Source organism: Podarcis vaucheri (genome assembly GCF_965113315.1).
Source record: "Podarcis vaucheri genome assembly, chromosome: 7".
Taxonomy (NCBI): domain Eukaryota; kingdom Metazoa; phylum Chordata; class Lepidosauria; order Squamata; family Lacertidae; genus Podarcis; species Podarcis vaucheri.
The window spans coordinates 50580555-50594660 of NC_138765.1; the positions used below are offsets into that span (position 1 = coordinate 50580555).

A 14106-nucleotide genomic window follows, 5' to 3' on the forward strand; every position below is an offset into this window, starting at 1 on the left:
GCAGCCTGAATGATAAGCAGCCACCAGCAGCAATAGAATGGAGCACAAAAAAGCGGTAGGGGCACTAGGACCCAGACAATGCTCAAATCTATCCTGCCTGAAAACAAGCTGCTCCGTCCCAGCGGATCAGCTGAGACGCAGGGGATTTGCGAAGTTCTCCCCTCTCCCTCATGACCTCCCCAGCCTTTTTTTTTTTACTTCCTGGTTTTCACTGCGCTGGCTCAGAGCTCAAGGTTGGTTTTATTTTGCTGCTGGTTGCTTAAATTTTATCTTTCCTGCTGTCCCTCTGCAGCCTCATTGCTCTGTTTAGAGAGCGTGTGGACTTTTGCTAGCGTCTGTCCCTCCTCCCGTGTAAGCAGCTGCTGCCGGCTTTGCTGCCATGGCTCTCCTTCCCTCCCTCCTTCCCGGCTCCAGGTCGCTTTAAAGCAAGCAAAGTGAGAGCCTCGTAGAGCGTGTATGCGGCTCCCACTTTGCTTGACTGATGGCAGCCATGGCTCCGATCCGTGCATTCGCTCCGTAACACGCACAGGCATTTCCCCTTACTTTCTAGGAGCAAAAAAGTGCGTGTTTTGGAGCGAAAATTACGGTATTTCTTTATTCAATACATATTTTAAGGCTGTCTTTTAAAGGTTGTTCATTATATCTCGTATCGGCAGCATGAAAAGTGTGTTATTCCATGCTGTCACAATGTAAATAATATGGAATTTATCTCATAACTGCCAGCATGTACTGTATATAATTTCTGTTGCTTATCCCAAGCTGCAGGTGTGAGCAGTAGACTGGGGAAAACCAACCCTGTCCAGCTGTACTGCCACCACCTTTGTAGTTCCCCAGTCCTAAGCCGGGGGAACTTAGGCTGTTCTGGACAAGACAAGACAAGACAAGAAAGACAAGAGCGAGACAGTTCACTCACTGTCTTTTGAGCCCCAAGCCACAAAGGAGTCAGTAGTGTGCAACCTAGAAGCCAAGGTACCAGATTCAGAGCTTACATCAAGAAGTCACACAAGGAATAAATGGAACACTTTATTAAGGAGGTTACAAACATAGAATAAGAACTCTTTATCAATAAAATACAGTTAAGAATGTCCAATATAAATATATATTTGGAAAGCCAAGTACAAAACGAAGTAAGAAAGGTAGCTTGCCTCATCCTAATACTTACAATCAGAATCACAGACTCCACAAGCAAGCTGTTTCCAGGCACACGTGGTTCTTGCAATGCATGATTCTTCATCTGAGCAGGGCCATTAGACCCATGTCAGAGACAGGTTTATATACAAAAAGGCCTGCATACAGAGGGGTGGATTTTCCTTCAAATCTGGCCAAGTAATGGAATCTTCTCTCAGCAAAAAATGACAAAAACTACAATATTCATGTCACAGTTGGCTGTGGTGGAATTTAGGGAAGTATGTCCTCATTACCATTTATTTCAATGCAAAGGAAATGCAATGCAAATGGAGAAAAAGTGTCATCCCCTGTGTATTGTTTGTGAAGTGAAAACTACAGTGAATACAGCTCAGATTTGCGGAAATGATTTCCTTTCCAGACATGAGACAAATAAGCAAATATTGGCCAATTTCCACTCCCATTTCCATTTCCATCATAATTATTCAATATCCTGTCTCATACTGTACATTTTAAAGCACCTTGGATGTGATGGTTAAAGAGAACTCCAGGAACCGCGTTATGATAAGTTGCCTATTCTAAAAGGGTTAGCTGGGCACAACAAGAGGAGCCACCTCTTTTCATCTGTTGGGTTGCAGATCCTTCCTTGCATTGTTTAGTCTGTAATCAGCAGGTTAGGCACTGCTTTCCTTTTGAGTGAAGACAGAGGCAAAGTAGGTGTTGAGCAGTTCCGCCTTCTCTCTGTCATCCAAAGCATTTCTCCATCTTCTCCATGCAGAGGACAGACTACTTGCTTGTTCTTCTTCTTGCTTCAAACATAGCTGAAGAAACCTCTTTTTAAAAATTAATTTTAACCTATCTTGCAAGCCTGGGATCATTATGAGCTTTGGCCTGCCTGACATTTACCCTGCAACTGTTGGCTAATCGTGTATACTCCTCCTTCATGATTTCTGCTTTCTTCCATTTCTTATACAAGCCCTTCTTAAATCTTAGCTTATCTGCAAGCTCTGTATGCAGCCACATTGGTTTCTTTAGATGCCTCCCACTTTTCTTTCTTATTGTCTGCAATATTTCACCCATCCATCTGGGATTCCCTCCTCTCTGAGTATTTCTGACCGTGGGATCTCACTTAAGCTTTTTGAAATCAGCCTTCTTTAAGTCCAGAGTGCATGTCTGACTGCACTCTTGTCTTTTTGTACCTGGTCTGTTGCCAGTTTGTCAGACACAGGATCTGAGCAGAGTCAGGGGGCAAGCACTTTATGTAACCTTTAGGGGGAGGACTGGAGTGCTTAAAATATCCATCCTTGGGTGACACTGAGCTTTCTTAGTCAGACACAGGAAGATGAGAACTTCTAAATTCAGTCTGCCAACTTCCCTCCCCCATTTATCCTGTTTCCTTCTATTACTGTGAGACTCAATAAAAACCAGTCTGCCAGGTGGGAACTTGGCAAGTTACTGGGCTGTTGCCAAATGCAGAACACGAGCTGACAGAAGAACAAGCAGCTTATGTAAGCCTTGCTAGATAAGTTGAGAGCTACATTTGGTGCTGTGGTTGGGCTGACAAAGGGATTACTCTGTTCAGCGTAGGCTGGGAAGAGAGATGGCTGCGCTGAATGCACGCAGAGTCCTGGTGACTGGGTCCAATCGGGGCATTGGCTTGGAGCTGGTTAGGCAACTGGTGCGGAAAAACAACTGTCCAGAACAGATCTTTGCCACCTGCCGGAATCCAGATGGACCACTTGCCCAGGTGAGCCCCAGGCTGTGCATTGGGATGAGCATAGAAACAAGGGGATTCCCCATGATGTCCAGAAGATAGTGCCAAGGGCAAGGCTTTTTATATTTTCCATTCTTAGAGTGAGGATGGTACCTTAAGCACAGATTAGTAACCCCTTTTTACACACACACCCTTTTCTTTGCAGAATTAAGAGAGGAGTTGGAAGGAAAATGGTTGATTCCTTTCACCCAGTGATTTGAAGAGCATTTAACAGAATTGTCTCAATGGGTGTTGGAAATTACAAAAATAACTCAGATTAAACATTCCGAAATACATACCATATGATGAATATCACTAAATAGTCAAACACGTTAACTTCATTTTCTGTGTCAAATTGCTTAGAACTGCAATATTTCATCTTAAATTATGAATGGGTGGGTGTGAGGTTTAAAGAAGTTTCATCTCAGCATTTTCTTGTATAAATCATATAATTGTACAACTGGAAGCAACCACGAGGATCCTCTAGTTCAACCCCCTCCAGTGCAGGAATCTCAACTAAAACATGCTGACAGATGGCTATCCAACCTCTGCTTAAAAACCACAAATGAAGAAAAATCCACTACCTTCTGAAGGAGTCCATTCCACTGTAGAACAGCTCTCACAATCAGAAAGGTCTTCGTGATGTTTAGTTGGAATCTCATTTCTTGTAACTTGAATCCATTGGTTTGGGTCCTACCCTCTGGAGCAGAAGAAAACAAGATTGCTCCATCTTCCATATAGCTTGTGTGACCTTAAACCCACCCAAGGACTTGCCACTCAGAGTAGATCTCTTTATAAAGCGCAAGTTTAAGCTGACATACTTTCTGCAGGACACTTTTGCAAATGCTCTCCATGCTGAAAACCAAAACCAGATGGGACTTGATCTTTTCCATTCCTATCCCATTTCAAATACTTCAGACTTCAGGACTTGCTGTTCCATCCTAAGTCTGTACTCCCTGCATCTTTCAGGACTTGAAGAATTTGGCTGCCAAGCACCAGGGAGTGGAAATCATCCCACTAGGTATGTGTTTGTCACCCCCTCTTCAAATTCACTTTTCCCACAGTGATATGGACAACAGTTGATATTCAAGGTCATTTCAAAATATTACTTTTTAGCAAATAAAAAGTGCATTCCCTATTTTTGTTGTTTTGTTAGATTTGTTTAAGGTTTTGTTGAATTATAAAAGAAAAAGAATATAACAAATAAATCCAAGTACTCTGTCATATTACAGAACCACTTATCAAGCTTTAACAGCTGAACAAGATCAACAGAGGAACACAATTTTTGTAAATCATAATTTTGTGGTCTAAATTCATGCATTGGTACAGGCAAAGAACATTGCAGGTCATTTGGAGTAGTGTAAGTGATAAATTACGCATAAGGAAGTTTCACTGAGTTCAATGGAGCTTACATCCAAGTAAAGTAACTTAGATACAAGTTAGATTGATTAGTGATAGATTTGAAAATAGTTTCTGAGGTCCTTCTCCAAGGGTCTTCTGCTGGTTCCCTCATTGTGAGAAGCGAAGTTACATGGAACCAGGCAGAGGGCCTTCTCAGTAGTGACGTCCTCCCTGTGGAACACACTCCCTTCAGATGTCAAGGAGATAAAGAATTACATAACTTTTAGAAGACCTCTGAAGGTAGCCCTGTATCAGGAATTTTTTAATGTTTAATGTTTTATTATGTTTCAATATATGCTGTAAGCCGCCCAGAGTGGCTGAGGAAACCCAACCAGAAGGGTGGAGAATAATAATAATAATAATAATAATAATAATAATAAGCAAATCACTGACTGATATCGTATCAAAACATCTACAGGACTCTGGCCAATGAAGAGACAATAACTATAGGAAAAGTTATAGATGGACTTTGTTTAATTCTCAAGAACTAAATATGAGATGTACATAAGTATTATAGAGAAGATCCTTCCTTCTAAATATTATCAACACAAAAAGGCTTCTGTTGATCTGTGACAAGAAGAGAAGGATCTTACCTAAAAAATGGGATTTATTCTTTGCTGCTGTAGATACTTGTGACCCATCCAGTATCAAGGCTGCAGCAACTAAAGTCACCAAGCGGCTGAAAGGAGCTGGGCTGAATCTTCTCATTAACAATGCTGGAATTCTAAAGCTAAGCTCTCTTGAGACAGAGACACCAGAGAACATGTCTGAGGTGTACAAAACCAATGTGATTGGCCCCATGATGATGAGCCAGGTAAGGCCATCCTATTGTACCTTCTTCACAGAACCTTCTGGCCAGGTTGCAGGGCCCCTAATGTTTCAAAACTGTACTGTTTTCATAGAGAAAGGATGCAGAACAGAACTTTAACAGCTTCATGAGAAACTGACATTAAAAGTGCATCCTTTGGGCTTGTGGAAATCATAGGGGAAGGTTGTACTTGTTGCAGCTCCCTTCTGGACGAACCATGAGAGAACTCTGGTATACCACCAGCAAGTAACTGCTGGGCTCACGGTTTCACTCACACGCTGAACTTTGAACTGGTGACAAGATGCCCAGTCTCTACATGAAGAATGCAACTGTGTGCAATTCTTTTCTCTCCTTCTCCAGGCATTCCTGCCCTTGCTGAGGAAGGCATCTCAGGAAAGCCCCCAGAATGGGATGAGCTGCAGCAAAGCTGCCATTGTCAACATGTCCAGTGAAGGTGGCTCCATCACAACTGTCTACATGTGGCATTTGGCACACGTGGTCAATTACCGTTGCAGCAAGGTGTGGACACAGTAGTACTGCAAGCTAGAAGCTAGAAATTGATTTTTCTGTTAATTTCACCTGATGGTGTTGACAATAGTCTTAAAATAATGCAGTCCACAATATGCCTCCCTGACCCTTGCCTATCTTGGTAAGTAAATATCTGGCCATAGGAGGGATCCAGCCCCCACTACGGAGGACCTGGGACCCTAGAATAGATGTCTGACAACTGCCCCCGCTCACGTGAGCACCTGAGATGTGATCAAACAAAATTATTTATTTAAATTAAGCAACAATGGCAGAAACAGGAAGACTATGGTACTCTCAACATGAAAATCTTCCTACATCCCCTCATTGTCTAGAGGTTGCAATGAATGTATTCGGCTTCACTCACAATTAACCCAAAGAGTCAAACTATTAGCTGGTGTTTGTTCCTTGCTCCACAGAAATGTAAAAAAGAAAGTGCATTAAAATACATTAGCCAGTAGATGGCAGCAAAAAGGCTTCCCTAGGTTCCTGCAGCATTATCAATAAGAACAGCAAACCAAGATCCACGCTATTAGAAACCATCCATGGTTGTAAATGGCGTTCAAAACAAAACAAAACAAAACAAAACAAGACAAAACAAAACAAGACAAAACAAAACAAAACAGGAACTCACTTGGAATTCAGTCAGAAAGAATGAGCCAACTTATTACTGATTTCTGCCAATAGAAATTACAGCATAGACTCTCTACTGCAAAGCTTATGTCATTCATTCATTCATTCAAAGAAAACAATATAGTTTCAAAAAACAAAACAACAAAATTAGAAAATACAATATCAATGTTAAGATTTAAACAAAAAATAAAAACAACCTGTTAATAGTGAGAGCATTAAAACATATCTCAGTAATACAGAAGCCCCCTTTTTAAACTCATACCATCCTGTGGCACTGGGTTGCATTCTAGGAATGGACGAATCTTTCCATGTCGGCTTTTCTCATTCTTTCATCTTTTTTCAGTTTCCCCCATTTAATAATAATAATTATTATAATTATTTATTTATACCCCGCCCATCTGGCTGGGTCTCCCTAGCCACTCTGGGTGGCTTCCAACAGTGGTCTGTTAAATATTAAAAGCTTCCCTAAACAGGGCTGCCTTCAGATGTCTTCTAATTTCCCATCAGTTTGTGATTTTTAATATGCATTTTTGTGTACGACTTCCCAAGCAATCCCACCTAATATAACACACTTTTATACATTATTTTCACCACCAAAAGCATTATTGTATGCATTCTCCCTAATATATGCTTTATGGTACTCATGCTTTCATTGGACAACTGCATCACAAAATTCAGAGAATCACAAATGTCAAAGGATTGCTGCATTCCAGTTAAAATATTGGTTCAGGAAATCAGATAGGTTCACATTAAAATGGAGAATGGGGGCAAAATTCTCACCAATCCTTAGCTGCATCTTTCAGCCCCTTGCTTCTGATATGTCTCTTTCCTAGGCTGCTCTGAATATGCTTACACGGTGCCAGTCCCTGGGATTTGACAAAGATGAAATCTTGTGCATTGCATTGCATCCTGGGTTTGTGCAGACAGATATGGGAAGTTCAGTGGTAAGTGATTTGTGGAGGAATCTGAACTCTAGGCATATATACTGTATTTAACTTATTTGGCCTTACATTGAAGTAAGAATCAAGGTGTATAATTAGTTTCAAAATCAGCAAGGAAGACATGAATGGGAATAACCCCCCTCCCTCTGGTGCTTCAAAAGAATATTTTTTTAAAAAAAAAAGTTGAAGAAAGCCATTGGACCAATGGTCTACTCCAGGAAGAAAATAGAGTGGCTACACACTGGCTACAATCCAATATGTTATTAGGTGTGCTTAAATTCAAACTCCAGGTCTCTGCTGAATTCTGACTGGATACCCAAGCATCGTAGAAGGATACTCCAGGTAACTTAAGGTTTGCAGTGCTCTACCATTATCTGCAGATGTTGCTCCCTGGGCAAGGAGTTTATTCTTTTAGCTGTTGTGGCTGATAGCTATTGCTAGATGGATAAGCCTTGTCCATAAAAACTAGAGGCTATCAAAACATCCTTTGCCACTGAATTACTATGTTACACTACATTCTGCTTTATAGATGCCTCCAGAAAATCAGCAGGGAAGACATGAGGGGCAATAGCCTTCTCTTTCTGTTCCCCTCCCTGCAAGCAACTGGCATTCAGGTTAAATTGCCTCTGGACATTGTCACCTGCGTAATCATAGACATGTTGTTGTTGTTGTTTAGTCGTGTCCAACTCTTCGTGACCCCATGGACCAGAGTACGCCAGGCACCCCTGTCCTCCACCGCCTCCCGCAGCTTGGTCAAACTCATGCTGGTAGCCTCGAGAACACTGTCCAACCATCTTGTCCTCTGTCATCCCCTTCTCCTTGTGCCCTCAATCTTTCCCAGCATCAGGGTCTTTTCCAGGGAGTCTTCTCTTCTCATGAGGTGGCCAAAGTATTGGAGCCTCAGCTTCAGGATCTGTCCTTCCAGTGAGCACAGGGCTGATTTCCTTCAGAATGGATAGGTTTGATCTTCTTGCAGTCCATGGGACTCTCAAGAGTATCCTCCAGCACCATAATTCAAAAGCATCAATTCTTTGGCAATCAGCCTTCTTTATGGTCCAGCTCTCACTTCCAATCATAAACGTATCTCCCATGAATTTGGCTCCCTGGGGAAAGAAAATCAGCTGCTAGTGGGACAAAGAAAATGGAACAAGAATTCTACCTGTCCCCTAGGAGACTTTGGTGCCAGACTTTGTGATGATGATACCCATGCTGTTTGTCACTCTTTTTAAAAAATATACTCACAAGTCCTTGTGTCACTCTAGTCTGTTCTTTTTTCCCCCAGGGACAAGCCCCACTGACATTGGATGAGAGTGTGCAAGCAATCCTGAAGACCCTTTCCCGTCTCTCTGAGAAAGACAATGGCACTTTTGTGAACTGGGAGGGAAACACCCTTCCTTGGTGAGCCCAAGATATTTTGCTGCCTGAAATGGAGCAACCAGGTGAACAGTCCCTGAACTGGGTCAAGTTATTTTTGGCACCAGAAACAGAAAATCTGACCTCTCCTCCTGCCTGGAAGAACAAAAGCAATAAAAATAAATTACATAACTAACAATCTGCTGCCCTTTCATGACACCCCAAATCAATTGCCTGAGATGACCACCCCCACTCAACCTAACTGCCTGCTTATTTACATAGTAGGGATGATGCAGAAATTAAATTCATTTCACATTTAAAGCCAAATCTATCTAAAACCTTATGAAACAATGTGAGAATGGAAACACAGCCATCCTTCAACATTTGCACTTATATGTATTTTGTGATGCTGTTCTTCAAAGCAGTTTACAAAAATGCATATACACCTACATACATATACACATAACAGTGCATATATTGTGAAGGTAACATACAAAAATGTATATATTAGTCAAAACTCAGCTTAACCCACCCCACAAAGTTGTTGTGTGAATAACCTAGGGAAAAGGAGGCCCACAAATGCCACCTTGAGCCCACCTTGAACCCCTTGGGGAAAGGTTGGGATGTGTGTAAATGTAACACTGAAAAATAACGAATACTAACAACAACAACAATAATAATAATAACGCATCTCTTCTATCTGTCTGTGCCCAAATTTCAATTGAGGGAGCAGGGCAGGTTTGGAATAATGAAAAAAGCCCAACTTAAAAATCAAAGAAAAATGAAATTGAGACACAGTCAGGATATTCAGGTGTATAAACATTGGGCTTTACTTGTAGATCCTCAGCAAATCCCACATGTAGCTGTTTGCTGAGACAGGCTTGCCTGGGTGGGGTCAGGGGCAGATTTAGGGCAGTGTGAGTGGTGGGCATGCACTGGGCACTGAGCTGAAGGGGTGTCCTCTCAAAGCCCAGTAATTGTGGACACTGGACTTTGGGACAGAAGGAGGCATGAGGGCTCTTGCAGGGCTCTAGAGTCCTCCCGTATTCTTCTCAAAGCCTAGTTCATACTTTCTCAGCTTTGGGAACAAGGTGGGAGGGCTCTAGAATGTGGGGGAGGGAGGTTGCGTTACAAGATTGTATTGGGTCCCATATAAAATAACACAAGCCCAAACAACTTTGGTAAAAAGTGTCAAAACGGTTAGAGCTTAGCCACACTTACCTTTCCTCTGCTTTTTCCAGCACAGTCTGCAATATAAAACTGTGTGTCCAATTGCCCCTTTTTCTCCAGAGCTTTCCTCACAAAAGCCCACTCTTTAAAGCTCAGTCGGAGAAAACAGGAATCTGTGGAAAATCCGAATTGATGTTTGCTTTAACTGAACACTAATGAGCAGGTTTTTGCAGGGAAAGGTCAGGGCAAAAAAAAACAAACAACCCCAAACCCCAAACAAATGCGCAGACATGGAGTATTGAAGCACAGACTTCTGCCTGGAAAGAGCGGGGTAAAAGGTGGTTGTGAATAAGCCCTTAATGAACTACAGTACAGTACTCTGTTTGCCATTACAGTGGTAACTTGAGTTACATACACTTCAGGTTACAGACTCTGCTAACCCAGAAATAGTGCTTCAGGTTAAGAACTTTGCTTCAGGGTGAGAACAGAAATTGTGCTCCAGCGGCATGGCAGCAGCAGGAGGCCCCATTAGCTAAAGTGGTGCTTCAGGTTAAGAACAGTTTCAGGTTAAGTACGGACCTCCGGAACGAATTACCGTAAGTACTTAACCTGAGGTACCACTGTATTACCTAGCTTTGGGTTGTCTTGCTCTTGCTCTTTGGGGGGGGGGTGACTCAGGGCCATTTCACACATTGCACTGATCAGGTCAGGGCTCCTTGACACGCATACCTGTTTTAAAACATTTTATTTTAAAACATTTTAAAGCAGAGGTGAGGAACCTATCTAGCTCCATGAGTCAGATCCTTATCAGGATTGGTGTGACAGGCTGAATTTCACAGGTGGCTGGCCACCTGTCAATCACCTTTGTGATCAGAAAGGGGTTTTCATCAAATCCTGCTTAATGCAGCAGCATTTAACACCCCCAATCATCAGCTCATGAGTGGGGGGAATTAAATCCTACTGCATTGGTTGCACACACCAGTATCCTGCCAATGCAGCTAGTGCCAAGTCTCTGAGGGACTTGGTTAACCTTTGTCAAACGTGCTCTGGCCCAGGAGTGAGAAACCTTTGGCTCTAGTGCCTACATCTGATGTGCAAATGACAGTGGGGATGGAGGGAAGCAAAAACTGCCCTTCACTGACTGACTTCTTCCAACTCCTTTCATTCTTTTCTTTTTATAATGCATTTTCATACTGCCTTTCTTCAAAACCACAATTTAAAAATATTAACACAAATGAACAGTACAAAATATTTTCAGGTCTACTTCAGGAGCTGCCAGTACCAGCTTTGTGGCCTGGACTTCTCCACCTCTGTCTTCCCTTGGGACACACAGGTCTTAAGGAGCCCCAGGGACAATGGTCTTAAGTAACCATGACTGGTCCTAGACATTTTACTGCTGGCGCTGAAAAACTAAATGACTCCCCTCCCTTCCATTCCAAATACAGAAGCTGACTGTGTTGGCAACTGAATCTTACTTCAGCACTGGGGATGGGACAGCATCTTCCACTGCATCTGAAGGCAGCCAAACACAGTGAGGTTAAGCTGGAAGTTGGAAGCCAGTTTGGCATCCCTACAAGCAGGTCTGTGCAGAGCTTGTCTGAAGCCCTAGTCTGATGCTACACACTAGTATGCTGTAACACAGGTCCAGATTTTACTATCAAAGACTTGCAGTGCATACGGACAGGCATTTCGCCCATGGTCGTTTCACCCATTAAGTCCCTGCTTGTTTGAGGGGCACATTCTTGACATGACAGTGTAAGTCCAGCAGGCCCTAGCGGGGGGCCCCATTCAAATTAGCCCTCCAAGGCTTGGGCCAAGCATACCTAGCTGCCTCCCACCCCTCTTCATGGGCCTGCCTCCAAAGTCAGCCTGTCCAGACTGCATCACTTCAACTGTGCATGAGAACTCCCCAAACATTTCCAGACTTTCCAAGTGTCCATATTTTCCAAAGATGTCCCCGATTTAGAGAAGCCATCCTGGTTTCTGATTTGATCACGGAATGCCCCTTTTCCTTAGGATGTCCCTATTTTCATTGGAGAAAGGTTGGAGGGTATAGTTATCCAACCCTCGAGCCATCTGAAGGCAATTCTATACAGTATAGGGAAGTTTTTTTTAAATGTTTTATTATGTTTTATATATGTTGGAAGCTGCCCAGAGTGGCTGGGGCAACCCAGTAAGATGTGTGGGGTATAAATAGTAAAATTATCATTATGAAATGGGGCGTCCCTATTTTCATCAGAGAAATGTTGGAGGGTATGCATTCCCCTACACAGAAAACCTAGGCTGTCAGGGAGGAAGCCTAGCTGTAACCCTTCCCTCAGACTCTGGAAAAATATTGTGCGTATAGGTCTGCCCAGCTGGCTATTGTGCTTTGCGAAGGACCCCTGTTGATGTCAGAATGGAACTGTCCAAGTTTTAGGCCTTGTGTTGTTACTAAGTTGTGGGCCTGGTTAACACTATCTGCTTGGGGATAAGCTGTGAAAGGAAAGAGTGTTGATGGCTTTAATATGTATAGAAGGGGGTATGGATCAAGTAACACCATTTTGATTGGGCTGGGAAGCAAGAGGCTCTGATTGGCTGGAGATGCTAATCAGTGAAGAAACGGCAGTTAACTGTTGGGAAAGTCAGTTGATGAGGGAGATTTGAGCAAACACCAGAAGCAACTGAGGGGAGAGCAGGTAGCTGAGCTCTGGAGATGAAGCTATTCTTACCCAGCTTGGTAGCTATTCTTTGCTGGTGACATTCAGAAGAAGGGAGCTGGTGGCTGTAGTAGGCCAAGTGGCTGCCCTGTGTAAATGTCTTAGCTGAAGAAGGCTGTGGAATCAGGTTTTTTAAATCAGCAGCCAGAACTACAGCCAGAGGAACTTTGGGGCCACAGGCAGGTTGTCCCCAGCACAGTGCCGGATTTATGTATAAGCTAAACAAGCTATAGCTTAGGGCCCCATTCTCTTGGCCCCCCCCCAAAAAAAAATGAAAGGAAAAAAACCTGTATGTACATTTCCAAAATATAAGATAAAATAAAATAAAACCTGCATACAGCAACAGTGTTTTGTGTTGTGTAGGTCCATAAATTACCATATAGCATATATTCAACGCAAAAAACAGCAGCAATTTGTTGTTGACAAAGGACATATAAAGGGCCTCATTACCTTCAGCAGCTTTTAGGGCCTCATCAAACTTAAATCTGGCCCTGTCCCAGCAGCTGGACTGGGTTGTGACGTGTGGATTTGGCTGGAGTGGAGACTTTGGGAAATTGGACTGAGATAAAAGCCACTTAGAGGCTAGTGTCAGTAACGGTATCTTAACTGCTTAGAAATTGTAATTGAGTGCATTTAAAATGCCTTTATAAATATCAGTATCCTGTTATGTATCCCTTTAGTAAACATAATTTAGTTCATCCGATGTTGGTGTCCATCTCGTACCTACCGTAATTGTATTTTATCATGGTTGGAGGCAGCTTCAAAGGCATTCTAAGGAAATGGTAGCAGTAGAAAAGGGTCACATTGAGGAACTCTTAAATTTTGGTGGCAGGGAGTTTGATAGACCCTGCAATATAAAAAATTAAGATGCACAAATTCCTAAACTGAGACTGAGGGGCTACTTTTCTTTTCGGTTGTGGCAGCAGATGAATCAGTTCTTCCCATGCAGACAAACTGCATTTTCTACACAGGATTTTTTAAAATGGAAGATAATCAGGTCAAGTGAAGCCTTGATTGTATTATTTTACCTTTTAGCAAACCGCTCACCACTCTGCGCGGAAGCCTTCTGCGCAGAGTGGGCGTGCCAAGCGGTGGTCCTCCACTCTCCTCACTGACTTCACTGGAAGAGTCTCGGAGCTTCCCCTCCGAAGTGCTCTCTCCCTCTCCCTTCTTCCTGGTGTCACCTGGACTTCTTTCCCCAGAGGACGTCCTCTCTCTTCCCTTACTCGTTCCCTCTCCTGCAGAATCTGGGAGCCTAGCCTCTCCACTCTGCTCCGATGTCAATTCCCTGACAAAAGCCTTCTTTAAAAACAAAACAAAAAAATCAATAGCTGCCTAAATATCAAAATGTGTGGCATTTGTCTAATTTTAGTTGGTAACTCAGATTAGTTACGTTTCACTATTCTAATTAGTGTTGTGTGTAATTTTGTTCATAGATCAACATTAAACTTATATTTTTAATTCTGTGTAGATCTCCCCAGAAAAAGGAACCAGTGTTCCAACACACATTGACCTGTAAGAAATCTGCTTAGCTAGCACTTTAGAGAACAAGTTTTTCCCTTTTGCATTTTTTTCAGGATTGAGAAGACCCTTACATTGTGTATCACTCTGAGACTGTGTTTGTGAGAAGGCACAATAGTGACACAAGACAAAAACAACTAACAGACAGGCTAGGTCATATAAAGCAACCAGAAGGAA

General features: G+C 42.6%; 2 protein-coding genes across 4 annotated transcripts in view; one reads left to right on the forward strand and one right to left on the reverse strand.

Annotated features, from left to right (window-relative positions):
* The window catches only part of LOC309535868 (C-signal-like), a 59595-nt gene extending 55958 nt beyond the window's left edge, over positions 1 to 3637 (reverse strand). The window contains exon 1 of one of the 3 annotated variants that reach the window (XM_082229377.1): positions 3463 to 3637. In XM_082229377.1, coding sequence (XP_082085503.1) covers positions 3463 to 3615 — 153 coding nt within the window. In that variant the 5' untranslated portion in view covers positions 3616 to 3637. The remainder of the gene's footprint in view (positions 1 to 3462) is intronic. The other 2 variants (XM_082229378.1, XM_082229379.1) reach the window with 2 other exon arrangements.
* On the forward strand, positions 2456 to 8738 carry LOC309535884 (C-signal-like). Its single transcript, XM_082229400.1, has 6 exons — positions 2456 to 2872; positions 3848 to 3899; positions 4906 to 5093; positions 5448 to 5606; positions 7079 to 7189; positions 8469 to 8738. The coding sequence occupies exons 1-6, from the start codon at positions 2726 to 2728 to the stop codon at positions 8586 to 8588; spliced, it is 777 nt and encodes a 258-aa protein (XP_082085526.1). The 5' UTR covers positions 2456 to 2725; the 3' UTR covers positions 8589 to 8738.
* Positions 8739 to 14106: the final 5368 nt, after the last annotated feature.

Coding starts and splice junctions, on each gene's coding strand:
- LOC309535884 (XM_082229400.1), top strand. CDS start 2,726: ATGGCTGCGCTGAATGCACGCAGAGTCCTGGTGACTGGGTCCAATCGG. Junction 3,900..4,905: donor AGTGGAAATCATCCCACTAG/GTATGTGTTTGT, acceptor TTGCTGCTGTAG/ATACTTGTGACCCATCCAGT. Junction 7,190..8,468: donor CAGATATGGGAAGTTCAGTG/GTAAGTGATTTG, acceptor TTTTTCCCCCAG/GGACAAGCCCCACTGACATT.